This window comes from Sturnira hondurensis, unplaced genomic scaffold (assembly GCF_014824575.4).
Source record: "Sturnira hondurensis isolate 20B ecotype Veracruz unplaced genomic scaffold, ASM1482457v3 Scaffold0013299, whole genome shotgun sequence".
NCBI classification, from domain to species: domain Eukaryota; kingdom Metazoa; phylum Chordata; class Mammalia; order Chiroptera; family Phyllostomidae; genus Sturnira; species Sturnira hondurensis.
In genome coordinates this window covers 6,926,410-6,940,017 of record NW_028085930.1, presented here as the reverse complement: position 1 = coordinate 6,940,017, position 13,608 = coordinate 6,926,410, and the positions used below count along the sequence as shown (strand labels likewise).

Sequence of the window (13,608 nt, the reverse complement as noted above, 5' to 3'; positions counted from 1 at the left end):
GTTTACTGTTACATTCAGGATTGGATTTTTTAGTATATGTGCTGCCGAAGCGAGCACGAGGATTGGATTTTTAAAAAACATTTGGAGTGTGTAATGGGATGCTTTGTGCGTAATATGTGATTGATAAGTGTCATTGGTGACATAAGTGAAAGGGGCCAGCCCTGAAAAAGTCAGTTTAAGTCAGGTTTTTTTCTTACAAAGCTGTTTTCAATATTAAGGTTGGCGTATCTTTGAGAAAATTACTCAACATTTTATAATGTATTTTATTATTTACTGTTTCGTATGTGTTTTCTTTTCTGTCCTTACCACATTTGTCTGCACCCACCTCCCAATTGAATCCTGTCAACTTTCTAAAAGGAATCATGTTGAAAACAAAATAGAAGGTTAAGATTTCTTGAACAAAAAGTATAATTTATTGTAGCAATTGTCACCTTGTTTTTTCACTGAGCCAAAACATTGTGTTTTTTTTTAAAAAAAAACAATTTTTTTAAATAGTGTAAATCAGCGATACTTAAGTTTTATAATAAGTTTGCAAACAGGGCTGTAATGGATTTCAACATTATTTTACAGGATCAGTATGGAAAATTTAATAAAGTTCCAGAGTGGCAAAGACTAGCTGGAAAAGCTGCTAAAGAAGTTGAAAAATTTGCCAAAGAAAAAGTGGATCTTGTATTGATGCACTGGAGAGACAGAATGGGCATTGCACAAAAAGAGGTAAAAGAGAGTCTGCTTCCAAAGTCCCAGCCCTTCTGTGGCTCCTAGGTTTCCTGTAGCCGCTGCTGGTCGCTGAGATGGGACTCAGATTTTTCTGACTGGGCACTTGAAGAACTGTTGCCTAATTCTGATTGACATTTTTATACCAATTTTTCTTAATTCATAGTTTTCTGAATCAGTGATTAGGGTCATAATTGGATGTTTAATATGACATTTATTTTAAAATTCTACTGTTAACTTTTTCCATAACTTTCAGTTTCTGTACTTTTTCATTTATATGTATTTCCATCTCTGAACTTTGTATTGTAGCTATAAAAATAAAGGCACCCTTCTTGTTTAGCTTTTTAATTTGGTGCTAGCCAGATGGTGTCTTAAAAATGGGATGCACATTTTTAAATTCACTTTATTGTGTGCACTTAAAATTTTCAATATTAGCTTCTCAAGCCAAGGTCAGATCTGTAACAGTTTTGGTCTCATTTTTCAGTGCATAGTCTGTGCTGCGGAACCTAATTCAGAATGTCCATTCTTCTGTGTAGGATGAATGTGCGGTTGAGAATCATTTAAGGTGTCTTGTAAATGCCTGGATCTTACAGTTTTTGTTGACCACACTTGCATTCTTTTCCTTTAACTGTCTCTTTAGTTATGGTAGCTGTCTCCTTATTCAAGGAAAGTAATATAAGTATCTTTCTAAAGTAAACAAGTTTCTTACAGATTTTCAGAATATCTGAACATAATGCATCAGGTGCAATAGAACACATATTAGAGTCTTGTGTGTATATCTGAAATTGAGACCAGAATGAGTTCTTTAGAATGTGAGTATAATGGTTAATGCCAGTTTGTATGAGTGCTGTATGCAGTATAGAGTCATTAGATGAGCTCTCAAATGGCTAGGAATACCAAACTTTGAATTGATTAATCTACATCTGAGTCTGGTTTTGTCATTTATTAACCTGTACAGCAAAGAGTAAACTAATAACGGAAGAATAAACTGTGTTTTGCATATTCACAAGTGTAAACCTGCTTTTGCCCCAGCCTGTTGACAAGTCTGCTCATGATAATATTTCTGTAGCATTTGAACAATGAAAATCTACAAATACGATATGAATGATTTTGCCAGTCTTAAAAATTACAAATTTCTGGCTTCAGGTGGTTAAACCCATTTCTGTAATAACAGTTGTTTAAGCTTTTGGATATAATTATACTGAAAATAAGTTTTTGGCATCAGATGTCATACATCATATACAGCCTGAGCTTGAATCCAAAGCTATTTTATTTAGCTCTTTTTCAAACTGTAAGGGGAAGTTTATTTAGAAAGCCGCAGGAGAAGTGAGCAGTAGATGCATGGGTTCAGGAGACAAGTTACAGAGGCAAGGGAAGGGAGCTTAGGGGGGAGAGAGGTGAAGGTCACTTGCCTAGGGGGGAGCGGAGGGGCCTGGGAGCGGCCTCTGAGAGGGAGAGGGACATCGATTGGCTGTCCCCTGTCCACACCCCTACTGGGGACCAAACCTGCAACCAGTCATGTACCCCAGCCCAACTGGACTCCAACTGGGGACTTACCGGTTTGCCCAGCGACACCCAACCAAACAAGTCACACTGGCCAGGGCAGTGTTTGTCTTTTTTCTGTGTATCATGTACATTTTCATTACCCCAGACTACTAGCTTTTTGTCCTTGAGGGCAGGGAAAATTGAAGAAAGTACTTGTTAGTTTAGATTTTTAAGGAAATATTTATCACTAATACTACATTTTTCAGTTATTTAAACATTTCATTCAAGTCTCACATTAGTTTTTATGATACTCCATAGAACTAAAACTTGTAGAAAACATTTTCTAATATAGTCAATAAGTTTTACATTTCTTAAAATGTACTACCCTTAATCTCTCTATATCATCTGGTATCTTTTCTTGCTTTGTTTTTATATGATTCACTACTTATTTAATAAAGTTAGAGATTTTCATGTTTTAATCTGTTATTACTATCTACTTTCTCTTTTAAAATCTCTACAAGTTTTACTTGGAGCAGGTTTTTAACCTGCAGTCCATGTATATATAGACTTCAAGAAATCTTTAAAGTCTTCCCCTCCAGTTGCAACTCTTGCGTATGTGTCTTTCTCTGGAAGAGGGCCATAGCTTTTTTTGAATTCTTAAATGGGTTTATAACTACCTAAAATTTGGGACTATGAGAAACAGGTGGGCCTTTTTTTTTCTGTCTTAAAGTGAAGGTGATTTATATTGGTTATATCCTTGTAAAATTTGTATAATAGACATAGCTTAGTAGATACAGACTCACTGTCTTGTTTTTCTTTAAATTTTTTTTCCTTTTTACAATTAAATTCAGGACAGAAACAATATGGTGAGTTTAAGTCCTGCTACCCTGCTACATGTGTGAAATTCATTAAACTGCCTGGCATGTGGAGTTGTCTTTGATATTCTTTGTCTAATAAATTCAAGCCTCACTTCACATGTGTCTGAATGTAGGTTTCTTGTTCATTAGCTTTCAATTTATACTTGCTCTTCTTGGCTTTGGTAGAGTTTAATAATCTATAATCTTTTGCATTTATTATTTTCTCATGGCTTCTGTATTAACTGCATGTAAATGTTTAAAATAAGTCACTGTTTTTGACTATTAACAAATTTTTGTTAGTCATCACTATAAACTTTCATGCAGTTTGGTATTGAAATAATAAGTTTAGGCTACATGAAAATATTTCAGCAACATTATAGAACTATACACTGATATTAAGTGTATCATTACACTTGATAGTCTGATATTCTGTGCTCATATTTCATAGATTTTATTTCAGTAGTTTTTGTTTCTGCCAAAATTTGATCAAGATGTTTCCCATCACGTACAAAGTGATCTTCTGACTGAGCCCACTTGGCAGCTCCAGGTTGAGCACTATGAAGTTTCTTTCTTTTCCAGAATATAAATCAAAAGCCAGTAGTTCTTCGAAAGAGAAGACAAAGAATAAAAATAGAAGCAAATTGGGATCTCTTCTATTACAGGTAAACTTTAGGCCTTTTTTCTATCATAGATTAAATTATACATTTGCATCAGAGAAGAATCATAACCAGTCTGGAATACGTTACGCCTTGATTTTCTTCCTCGGGAACCCCCCAGCTGTGTCGTGTCCCTTAGAGTTCGTTCGCCTGGAACTCTGGCGACAGGCGTTCTAGGAGGATTACAGATTGGAAGTGAATGGATACGAAGCCTGTTCATCTCCAGTGCAGTCTGATGTCCCACTCTAGTAAAATGGTTAAATTATTTCAGGAATAAAAAGATACTTTGAAAATATCAGTCAAAGCCTGGCAATCTGGCAGTGTTCTTTCTTAGGTAGTATGTAAGGTTCTGATACAGAACGTTGCTCATCCCACACACTCTGCACCCAATAATCCAGAAGTTCTTATCTTCCTCAACTTGAAATTTGATATTTGACTATAATTATTTGCTGGCTGAAATTTATATTCGCAATAAATGTGGAAATATCGGATCTTTATGTTTGAGTTCCTTTTCCCCCCGCAACATTCTTTTGTGAAAACTTTCAAATATGCAGAAAAGGTGAGAGAATACAGTGAATATCCAGCTGTATATCCAGCACTTAAATTCTACCATTAACAAACACTCTACTGTACTTTACAGATGTTTTATTTTCTTTGTTTTTACTTGCTAAAGTTTATTCTGTTTTTTTAATTATTGTAAGATACAGTAAATGATTTTTTTAATGTTTATTGCTTCCTACTATTTTCCAACTATGGGTATGTCTAGGTTTAGTCAGGACCACGCCAGATCAAACCTAATTTGGAATTTCAAAACACGAGAAGAGCTGAGAGATAGTCTTGAATCTGAAATGAGAGCGTTTAATATTGACAGAGAGCTTGGTAGTGCTAATGTGATCTCCTGGAACCACCATGAATTCGAGGTAAAGTGTAATATTTGTAGTATATTAGTTTTTTAAAGTATGCATGTAGTATTTTTGGAGTGTTTTTTTAAAATTTATAATTACACACACACATTTTGGGGGGTGCTATAAGATACACCGCCCTCCAATTTGGGAGGAAGGGGGTGTGTCTTACAGTCTGAATGTAGCTTGCCTGGCTCGCTGGGGGAGGGTGGTGGTGGAGTGGGGTCACAGTTATTAAATATTTTACCACATTTTTTGCTTCAAAAATTTTTTTCTATTTTCTTCCTCTAAAACCTAGGTGCGTCTTATGGTCTGGGCCTAAAAATACAGTAGTTTGTGGACCTATTTTCATTTATAATCATTGCCTCGGTGGTCTCATCCATTCTCTTGGTTGGGGATGCTTTTGTATCTACTGGTGGCTTCCTTCTTTTTGTCTCCCACTTAGACTTTCTTTCCAAGCTTCCCATTTTTATCCTATAATTGGTTATCTAATAAGCATTTAGAACTTAGCTCTTCTTCTTTCCCAAACCTACTTCTTCTGCAGTCTTTTTGATCTTGAGTAATGGCTTCTCTAGTCAGACTCTTTGAAATTTCTTTTTATACTGCAAATCCCATTTGTCAGAAAATCCTATTTAATGCACCTTCAAAATTAATCGAGAACCCAACCCACTTTTCTCTGGGATTGTAGCAATCTTTGTTTCCACCTTTGCCTCCCTATCATTCATATCGACGGAGTAGCCGACGGAGTAGCAGGGTGATCTCACTGATATGTAAATAAACCATGTCACTTCTCTGCTCAGGGCCCTCTGGTATCCTGTGGCTTCCCATCTCACCTAGCAAACACCTTGGTCCTTAAAATGACTTACAAGACAGGATCTATGTACCCCTAACCCCAAGCCTTGTTTCTCTGATCTTATCTCCTCCTACTCACCCTCTCTCTCTCGATTTAGCCACAATGGCTTCCCTGAAAACACCGAATTCATGTTCTCCACACAGGATCTTTCTGCTTGCTGTTCTCTCTGCCTAGAACGTTTCCCCCGCTGGATAATCTTGCAGCTTGTTTCTTCGTCTCCTTTGGGTCTTCTCCTGAGTGCTTCTCCTGAGTGGTTTGAGTGGGCCTTCTCTGTCTACCCTGTTTAAAAATACACACGTGTGCACACACGACACACAAACACACATTCTGTCTTCCCCTTTTCCTGCTTCATCTCACTCCATTGCACTTACTGTCACCCGACTATAAAATATTTTTCTTTCTTATCTGCTGCTCCTGCAAGGACAGAAATTCTTACACTTGTTGTGCCCCTGGCGACTAGAACAGTGAGTGGCACAAACAATACATGCTTAATAAATAGAAGTTGAATGACTTGAATGCTCAGAATGTGTAGGGAGAAGGTGAAAGATATACATTAGATATTTGATTAAGTATAGTTTAAATTTTTAGAAATCAGTTATATTAGGCTTTGGAAGAAAAGTTTTGATAATCTGGTCAAGGAATTTCTTTTTACAGTTGCTTGCAAGTCTTCATTTTTAAAGAGCAGCCTGAGTGTAATGCAGCAGTAACAGTGCTGCCTCAGCTCCTGGTGGTGGGCTCCTCTCTCCTGTATCACCTTCTGTTTGTAGTGTAGTGTTCATGCTCTGTGTCCCCTCACACAGAGAATTGATGCTGTCTAAAAATACTTTGTAAAATGTAGTCCGTGTGTTGGTAGGTGAAGGGCGACCTGCAGTAGTAGCTTGTGTGAGTTGGGCAAACTGTGTGCGGTGCAGGACCATTAACTCCTGCTTGGTCGTGGCACGGTAGGAAGGGAATGAAGCAGGTTATCCTTTAAAAGTGCTTTGGTTCTTCCTTCTCTTAAGTTTTCATGGATACCATTTAGTCCTGTGAATTTTGATCAGTGAGTTTTACATTGATAACATTGGCATGTAATTCTGTTAACATTTAACCGAAAGGGTCACATTAATAAGTAATGAATTATCAGATATTTTAAGAAATGATTGACATTTTTCCCCGAATTTAAAGGCTGCCTTATTCAGAAAAGGAAAAATCTCTGGCAGTTTAAGAAGTGGTTATGTGGAAATTGTCAAAAATCTATTGTAAACTAAAGTAATGTAATTTGCTTTTATCAATAAAGGTGAAATACGAGTGCCTGGCAGAAGAAATCAAAATAGGAGACTATTACCTGAGATTGCTGTTGGAGGAAGATGAGAATGAAGAAAGTGGATCGATCAAGAAATCGTAAGCTGCTCTTCAGACCTCGCCGCAGGCGCCCCTCCCCTGCGGATTCTCTTTCCTCGGTCAGCCACGTCCCCACGTACTAAAGGCGAAATTCCAGAGATAAGCAGTTCACAACTTTAAAGTGTGCAGCATTTAAGTAGCACGAGGAAATTTTGTGCCGGCCCGCTCCATCCCGTGAATCATTCCTGTCCTTTATATCCACGTTGTATTTGCTATCTGCCTATTAGTAGCGAAATCAGTTATCAGATATTTTGAAAAGGAGGCCATATTAAAATAACTTTAAGTATATTGTTCTATTATATTAGTAGTGATCATTGTAAATCTCTTACTGTGCCTACTTTATAAATTAAACTTGATCCTACGTATGCATGTACAGGGAAAAACACATAGTATATTTAGGATTGTCGCTGTGATTTCAGACATCTGCTGGTGGTCCTGGAGCATATCCTCAAGGGTAACGGGGGACTACTACGTATTTCTTTTCACTGTTAGTTTCATGGCTCATTTTATTGTAAATTTTTCTTTTCAATCCAGGTATGAATTTTTCAATGAGCTCTATCATCGTTTCCTGCTTACCCCAAAAGTGAACATGAAGTGTTTGTGTTTACAAGCCCTTGCTATTGTTTATGGCAGATGTCATGAAGAAATAGGACCTTTTACAGATACCCGCTATATCATTGGAATGTTGGAGAGGGTAAGGACATCATTTAAGGAAACTGCTGTTTGATAGTGTCATTGGAGTACATGTTAAATTTTCAAAACTACATTTAAATTCTGTTACCAAGGCTTTCTGCATGAGTTTTTCTGTAATTTACATTGTGCTTATTTATATATAAGTTAGTCGAATAGGAAAATAGCTGATGAGTTAGTGCTTGTCCATGTCAGTGCATTTTTTCAGTTACTGCTTTCACACGACTGGAGTGACCTGTTTGTCGGTCTCTGGTACAGATGAGCTGGGCAAGGAGCAGTGGCTTTTAGGGTCGTGTGCATGTTGTGTGTCCTGTTGGTTTTCTGTTTGGGAAAAGTATTAAATGATGCTAGCATGAATTTCAGAGTGTGGAGATAGTAAAACTTTTCAGTACTGTAACCATAACTAATAAAATGGAAGTGAGTTAGCACCTTTCTTTTCAATTTTAGAAAGTTTGTCAGTTGACACTGAGCATGGTAGGTGGAAAGAACAAATCGATCAGTTCATCCATCATGCAGCTCAGATTTTAGTCTTATCTATTTGTTGCAGGGCATACACTTCCTCCTTTCATTTGTGTTTACATTCTTCCCATACTTACCAACTTAAGTTTTAGAAAACTATTTTAGAACCATTTTACCAATTTTGCAAATGGCCATCAATGCTTATTATAATTGTTTCAGCTGTAGATTAGAAAACTGATTCTGAATAAAATCACAAAACATGCCTGGACAATAACATCACCAGGTGAAAATTCTTCTTGTTTGCTGTTACACCAACTTCTGATTTGCTCTTACTCTAGAGAACCCGGTTCTTGTGCCATGGCACTTGTATTTTAGGCAGATACACTTTCCTTCTTTTTGTGTTTATCCTGATGTGATTTATGTGGAACATTATTAATCAATTCTTCAGAGTTTTTACTTAATTCAAGAGTATCATTTGAGCTGTGATTCACTCATTTTAAGTTTTACCTGTATTCTTAAAGCTGTATATTAATTTATGACATTTAAACTATTGTTTTTCTAGGGAGATTAGAGAAGTTATATAAAGTTGCAGAGAACATAAAATATTGAAGAATTGTAATCATTGACAGTTTTCTCTGATTTTCTTCATGTTGAAAAGATGACATTATGTCTTACTGGCTGTTGGTTGATTTTGTCCCGTGATGGCAGTGTTTAATCTGTGTTCTTATTTTTTTCAATAGTGCACAGATAAACTTGAACGAGATCGATTGATCCTCTTCCTTAATAAGTTGATCCTTAATAAGGTACCGTATTTTACATACATGTCATTATTTCCAAAGTCTAATGAGTGTGCTACAAAAAGATAAATCGTTACAGTTTGATTTAATTATCCAGACATGGTACTTTTCTTAAACTTTTGAGATCCAAAAGCTTTGTGTGTTTTCAGCTCCTAGGAAAAGAAATTCTTGCCATATATTCTATGTACATTCTACCCTAACAATACAGATGCTGATTAAAGTAATAGTAATAAAATTCTTAGTGAAGAATAATGAAGGCTGAAATTATTAGCTGATTTTTCTTTAGGGAATCTTTAGGATTAGACTCTAAGTAAGGTAAATGGTCAACATAAATGGAAAGCTTTTAATTTATCAATATACATTTTGATGATGTATATTTGCCAGTATACATTTTCAGGGGTAATTTAAGACATAAAACAAAGAGTTACTTTAGCTCTTCATGTTTAACATTAATTTACAGTTGCATAATGTCAAAATGAAGTTTGAGCAGGTTTTTTAAATTAAATTTTTGATAGTCACACTAACTTGCTTAGTTTTATTCTGATTTTATTTATTTCTTATTGATTTAAAGAGAGAGACATTGATTTGTTCCGCTTATTTATGTATTCAGAAGTCTTAAGAAAATTTAAATTATAATCTTCTCACTGCTGAGAAATTACCAGTTTTATCTTAAGTTTACAAAAATATATTGGAACATTAAAATATTTTTTTTAGTATACCAGATTTTACTTCTGATTATAGAAGAATGTATTAACAATAAGGCCTGGGAGAATACAGGATAATTGTAGAACCAGAGTGTGCATGTGGGTGTTATTCTTGCCAGGCTGTAATTCATTTGCTATTTTTATTTTTGTTTTGTTTTTCTCAGAACATATTCAAATTAAAAAAAAATTTTATGTGATCTCTTTGTGATGTAGCTTTGGTCTTTTTGTCTAAATTCATGTTCCTTGAATACAGAATCCTGAAAATACCAAGTAATTCCCTTGTATGTTAAATTTTCAAAGAGATTCCATGTATTCTCTTCTTTGAGAGCCTTTAAGTATTACTACACATTGGAAAGAAAGGTTTTCGATTATGTAAAAATGTTTTTGTCTTCTAGAAAAACGTTAAGGACCTCATGGATTCGAATGGAATTAGAATCCTTGTGGACTTGCTTACCCTTGCACACCTCCACGTAAGCCGAGCTACAGTACCACTGCAGGTACGTGTGCGAATCTAGGTTTACAAGTCTGACATTCTTGGAGTATGATTTTAGCATCAGAAGAATCATAAAAATCTTAAAATGTGTCAGTACATGTGGCCACGAATGCATTTCTCCAATAATTATAGTGCTAATACCTGGGAGATTAAGTCATACCAAAAAGTTAAAATAACTAAGAACAATCCAAATGGGCAGTTTCACTTTTATCTTTTCCATGTCTCTTGTTTTTTATTTATTTATTTTTAAAAGATTTTATTTATTTATCTTTAGAGGGGAAGGGAAGGAGAAAGGGAGAGAAATATCAATGTATGGTTGCCTCTTGTGCGTCCCCTGCTGGGAACTGGCCTGCAACCCAGGCATGTGCCCCGACTGGGAATCGAACCTCGATCGTGTGGTTCACAGGCCCGTGCTCAATCCACTGAGCTACACCAGCCAGGGCTTTTTTTTTTCCTCTTGTCTTTTTAAAATAATTGCATCTCTAATGTGTCTTCTTTTGAGGCAATGCAACCTTTAGGGTTTACACTGTATCCATCATTCATTCATTTAGCTAGAACTCTTAGCATTGGCAGCCACTGAGATTGTATGTGGAATCTGCGGGCATTCCTGAAACCAGCCGGTAAAAGGACAGTTTTAGTCTCTCCTGAAAAGCCTTTTTTATATCTGACTTATCGAAAGGATTAATACTTACCTCATCGGAGATTGTTTTTTACTTTTGGTGTTATGCCTTGTTTTTCTTTAACCTCTTAATGTGAGGAAATGTATCCTTTTAGATTTTGGCTGAAGTGTAAACAGAATGCTATTTGAATATTTGGAGTATGGCATTTTCTATTACCAGATATGAATAATAGTAATTGTAATGCTTGCTTGGCATGACAGTGTACCAGAAACTGTTCTGGTACACATACTATATGAACTCTTTAAATCCCCAAGAGCACTCCCATTTTACAGATGAAGACACTAAGAAACAGAGAAGCTAAGTGCTATATATTGCCCAAGGTCAGCATATAAGGGACAGAGCCTGAGTTAGAACCATGAAGTCGCTGCTGTTAACCCATCTCCATAGAAGCAGCTGAAAGCTGGTAGTTACGAGAGTAATTAAAAACTGTTTTCATAAAATACACTATTTATATAAAAATTCTGTTCTGGCTTTTCATAAACATAGGTATATGAAATTCTAAGAATTATCAGTAATGAGGGTAGTAGATTGAAACTAAGTGTTTAAAACCACTAAAACTTTTTTTTAGCATTTTAACTCTGATCTCATATGCTTATTGAAACTTTCAATTGGAATGAGTTTTTCCCTCAAAAGAAGAACTTAAGTGTTTTTTGAGCATTGTGGTTTAAAGTTAATGGTATATGTTTATTTTATAGCAATTTTTAGATTTTTTTGCTACTAAAAGTTAGTGCCCTGAGAATTTATAAATGACCCCCAGGAGTATAGATGCCTTTGAATTTAGCTAGATTGCCAAGGGAAGGTAGGAACCATCTATTTCAAATGCGTGTAAACAATGGAGTTACTCTTTTGTACTAACCCTTACCTCTTAAAATAAGGCCTCTTAAAATTTTAGGTGAATCTCTAAAGGAATGAAACCTAAGAAATTAGTACTGTATAACTTTTTATGACCTTTGTTCCCTTAACTTTCTGCCTTGAAAAATAACTAAATCTTTTAAAAATTTAGAGCAATGTAATCGAAGCTGCTCCCGACATGAAAAGAGAGAGTGAAAAGGAGTGGTACTTCGGCAACGCGGACAGAGAGAGGGGCGGCCCGTACGGGTTTCACGAGGTACGTGTGTGTCTCAGGGAGGTTTTCCAGGGAAGCCTTAGCATTCTCAGTCCCCTGTGCTCGGCACACATGGAGATGTTAGAGTATTTTGAAACTGTCATTTGAATCGTTGTCGTCAGCTCTAAGGGCTCTGGATTCCATTTCCACATGAAGGATTAGATGGCTTGCGTTTCTAGAAAACACACACACACATAATATACAAAATCATGTCTTCAAACCTTATTGTCTAAATGCAGTTGTTACGGAAGTAGCACTCAGGCTTTTAATGAATTTTATGTAACAATTGCTACTTTTATAATTATGTTAGACTGTGATGCTTCTTTATGGTACGAACAGGAAATTTTAACATACAGACTGATAATTTATTCAAAATTGCCTGTACAGTCCAAAGGCAATTTCCATCTTTTATATATATATTTACCTTTACCCAAGGACATGCTTGTTGATTTTAGAGAGAGGAGAAGGGAGGGGGAAAAAGGAGAGAAGCATTGATGTGAGAGAGAAACATCAGTGGGTTGCCTCTTGTATGAGTCCAGACCGGGGACCAAACCTGCGGCCCAGGCACGTGCCCTGACCTGGAATCAAGCCTGCAGCCTTTCAGTTTATGGGACCACCCGCCAACCAACCGAACTACACCTGCCAGGGCGGCAGCTTCCCTCTTCACGTCTGCTGTTTGGTCCTGCCCTCCCATCCTCAGCCTCCCAGTCTCAGTTGGGATATAGCCAGATAATCTTATAAAAGACCAAGCCTTCTGTTTGTATAATTTGGTCATTTTACACCCTGCCTACTGTCTTTATTTATTCCAGTGTTACACTCCGCAGGTTAATCAGCTGAATGCTCATTTTCTTACATTAGTAGCCAAATTTGGGTTCCTAAAATTTTGTCAACAAAAGTTTGTTCTTTAGTAGTGAACTTGTGTGTTTATTTCATAGTGTCATCTATATTTACTAGAAAATAGAAAACACAAATAAACCCTTTTATTTTGCTTTACTTGTTGTAATAATGATGCTTTGCTTTAGATGCAAGAATTGTGGACCAAAGGAACGTTGAATGCCAAGACCAGATGCTGGGCTCAAGGCATGGATGGATGGCGACCACTACAGGCAATACCTCAGCTTAAGTGGTGTCTGTTAGCCAGTGGACAGGCGGTGCTAAATGAAACTGACCTTGCTACCCTCATATTGAACATGTTGATCACAATGTGTGGATATTTTCCAAGCAGGTAAAATGTAATGGAACACTTCCACGGTTAACAAGGACCCTTAAACATCTCTCCTATTTGTAAAGGTGCTTCCTCTGTGATGGCGGGGTTACCCTGGTGACTCAGAGCTGAAGTGTTCCATTTGTAGCCGTGGGGGAATGCTGCTTTGAATTTTGGAGCTTTTTGAAAAAACTGTAAAGAAATAATGTGTAAATTATGTTGACAAAGTAGCTAAAAGAACCTTTCTCTGGGAAACTTCAAATAATGATATTAAATGGAGGCTTACTAGCTGCATTTTAGCAATAGTAACCATTGCTCCGAGTGTGAATTGGGTGTAAACTTCCGAGATAAGTGTACTGCAGTCTATAGGCAGTGTCGAGTGCCAGGCCCTGACCTGATTGGTCAGTCACTCCAGGTCTAAAAGCGGGAATCTGGACCTGTATTTCACCCTGTTTCACACGGGAGGGTGAGAATTTGTTATCCAGTGACAATTGTAATTAAGACCCTTGAATGAAACTTTGCAATCTTTGTAAAACATTCACCTGTGTATCATTTTGTTTTATTACTATACTAAAGATATTTCGTGATGGAAATTACTGAGAAACTGTCAATTTTATAACACTTGAGGC

General features: G+C 36.5%; 1 protein-coding gene across 1 annotated transcript in view; it reads left to right on the top strand.

The window, feature by feature from the left end:
* The window catches only part of DNAJC13 (DnaJ heat shock protein family (Hsp40) member C13), a 110,343-nt gene that overhangs the window by 47,341 nt on the left and 49,394 nt on the right, over positions 1-13,608 (top strand). The window contains exons 20-28 of the mRNA XM_037061279.1: positions 571-714; positions 3,636-3,718; positions 4,479-4,632; positions 6,744-6,847; positions 7,382-7,541; positions 8,737-8,799; positions 9,893-9,994; positions 11,674-11,778; positions 12,798-13,000. Of these exons, the coding sequence (XP_036917174.1) occupies positions 571-714; positions 3,636-3,718; positions 4,479-4,632; positions 6,744-6,847; positions 7,382-7,541; positions 8,737-8,799; positions 9,893-9,994; positions 11,674-11,778; positions 12,798-13,000 (1,118 nt within the window). The remainder of the gene's footprint in view (positions 1-570; positions 715-3,635; positions 3,719-4,478; positions 4,633-6,743; positions 6,848-7,381; positions 7,542-8,736; positions 8,800-9,892; positions 9,995-11,673; positions 11,779-12,797; positions 13,001-13,608) is intronic.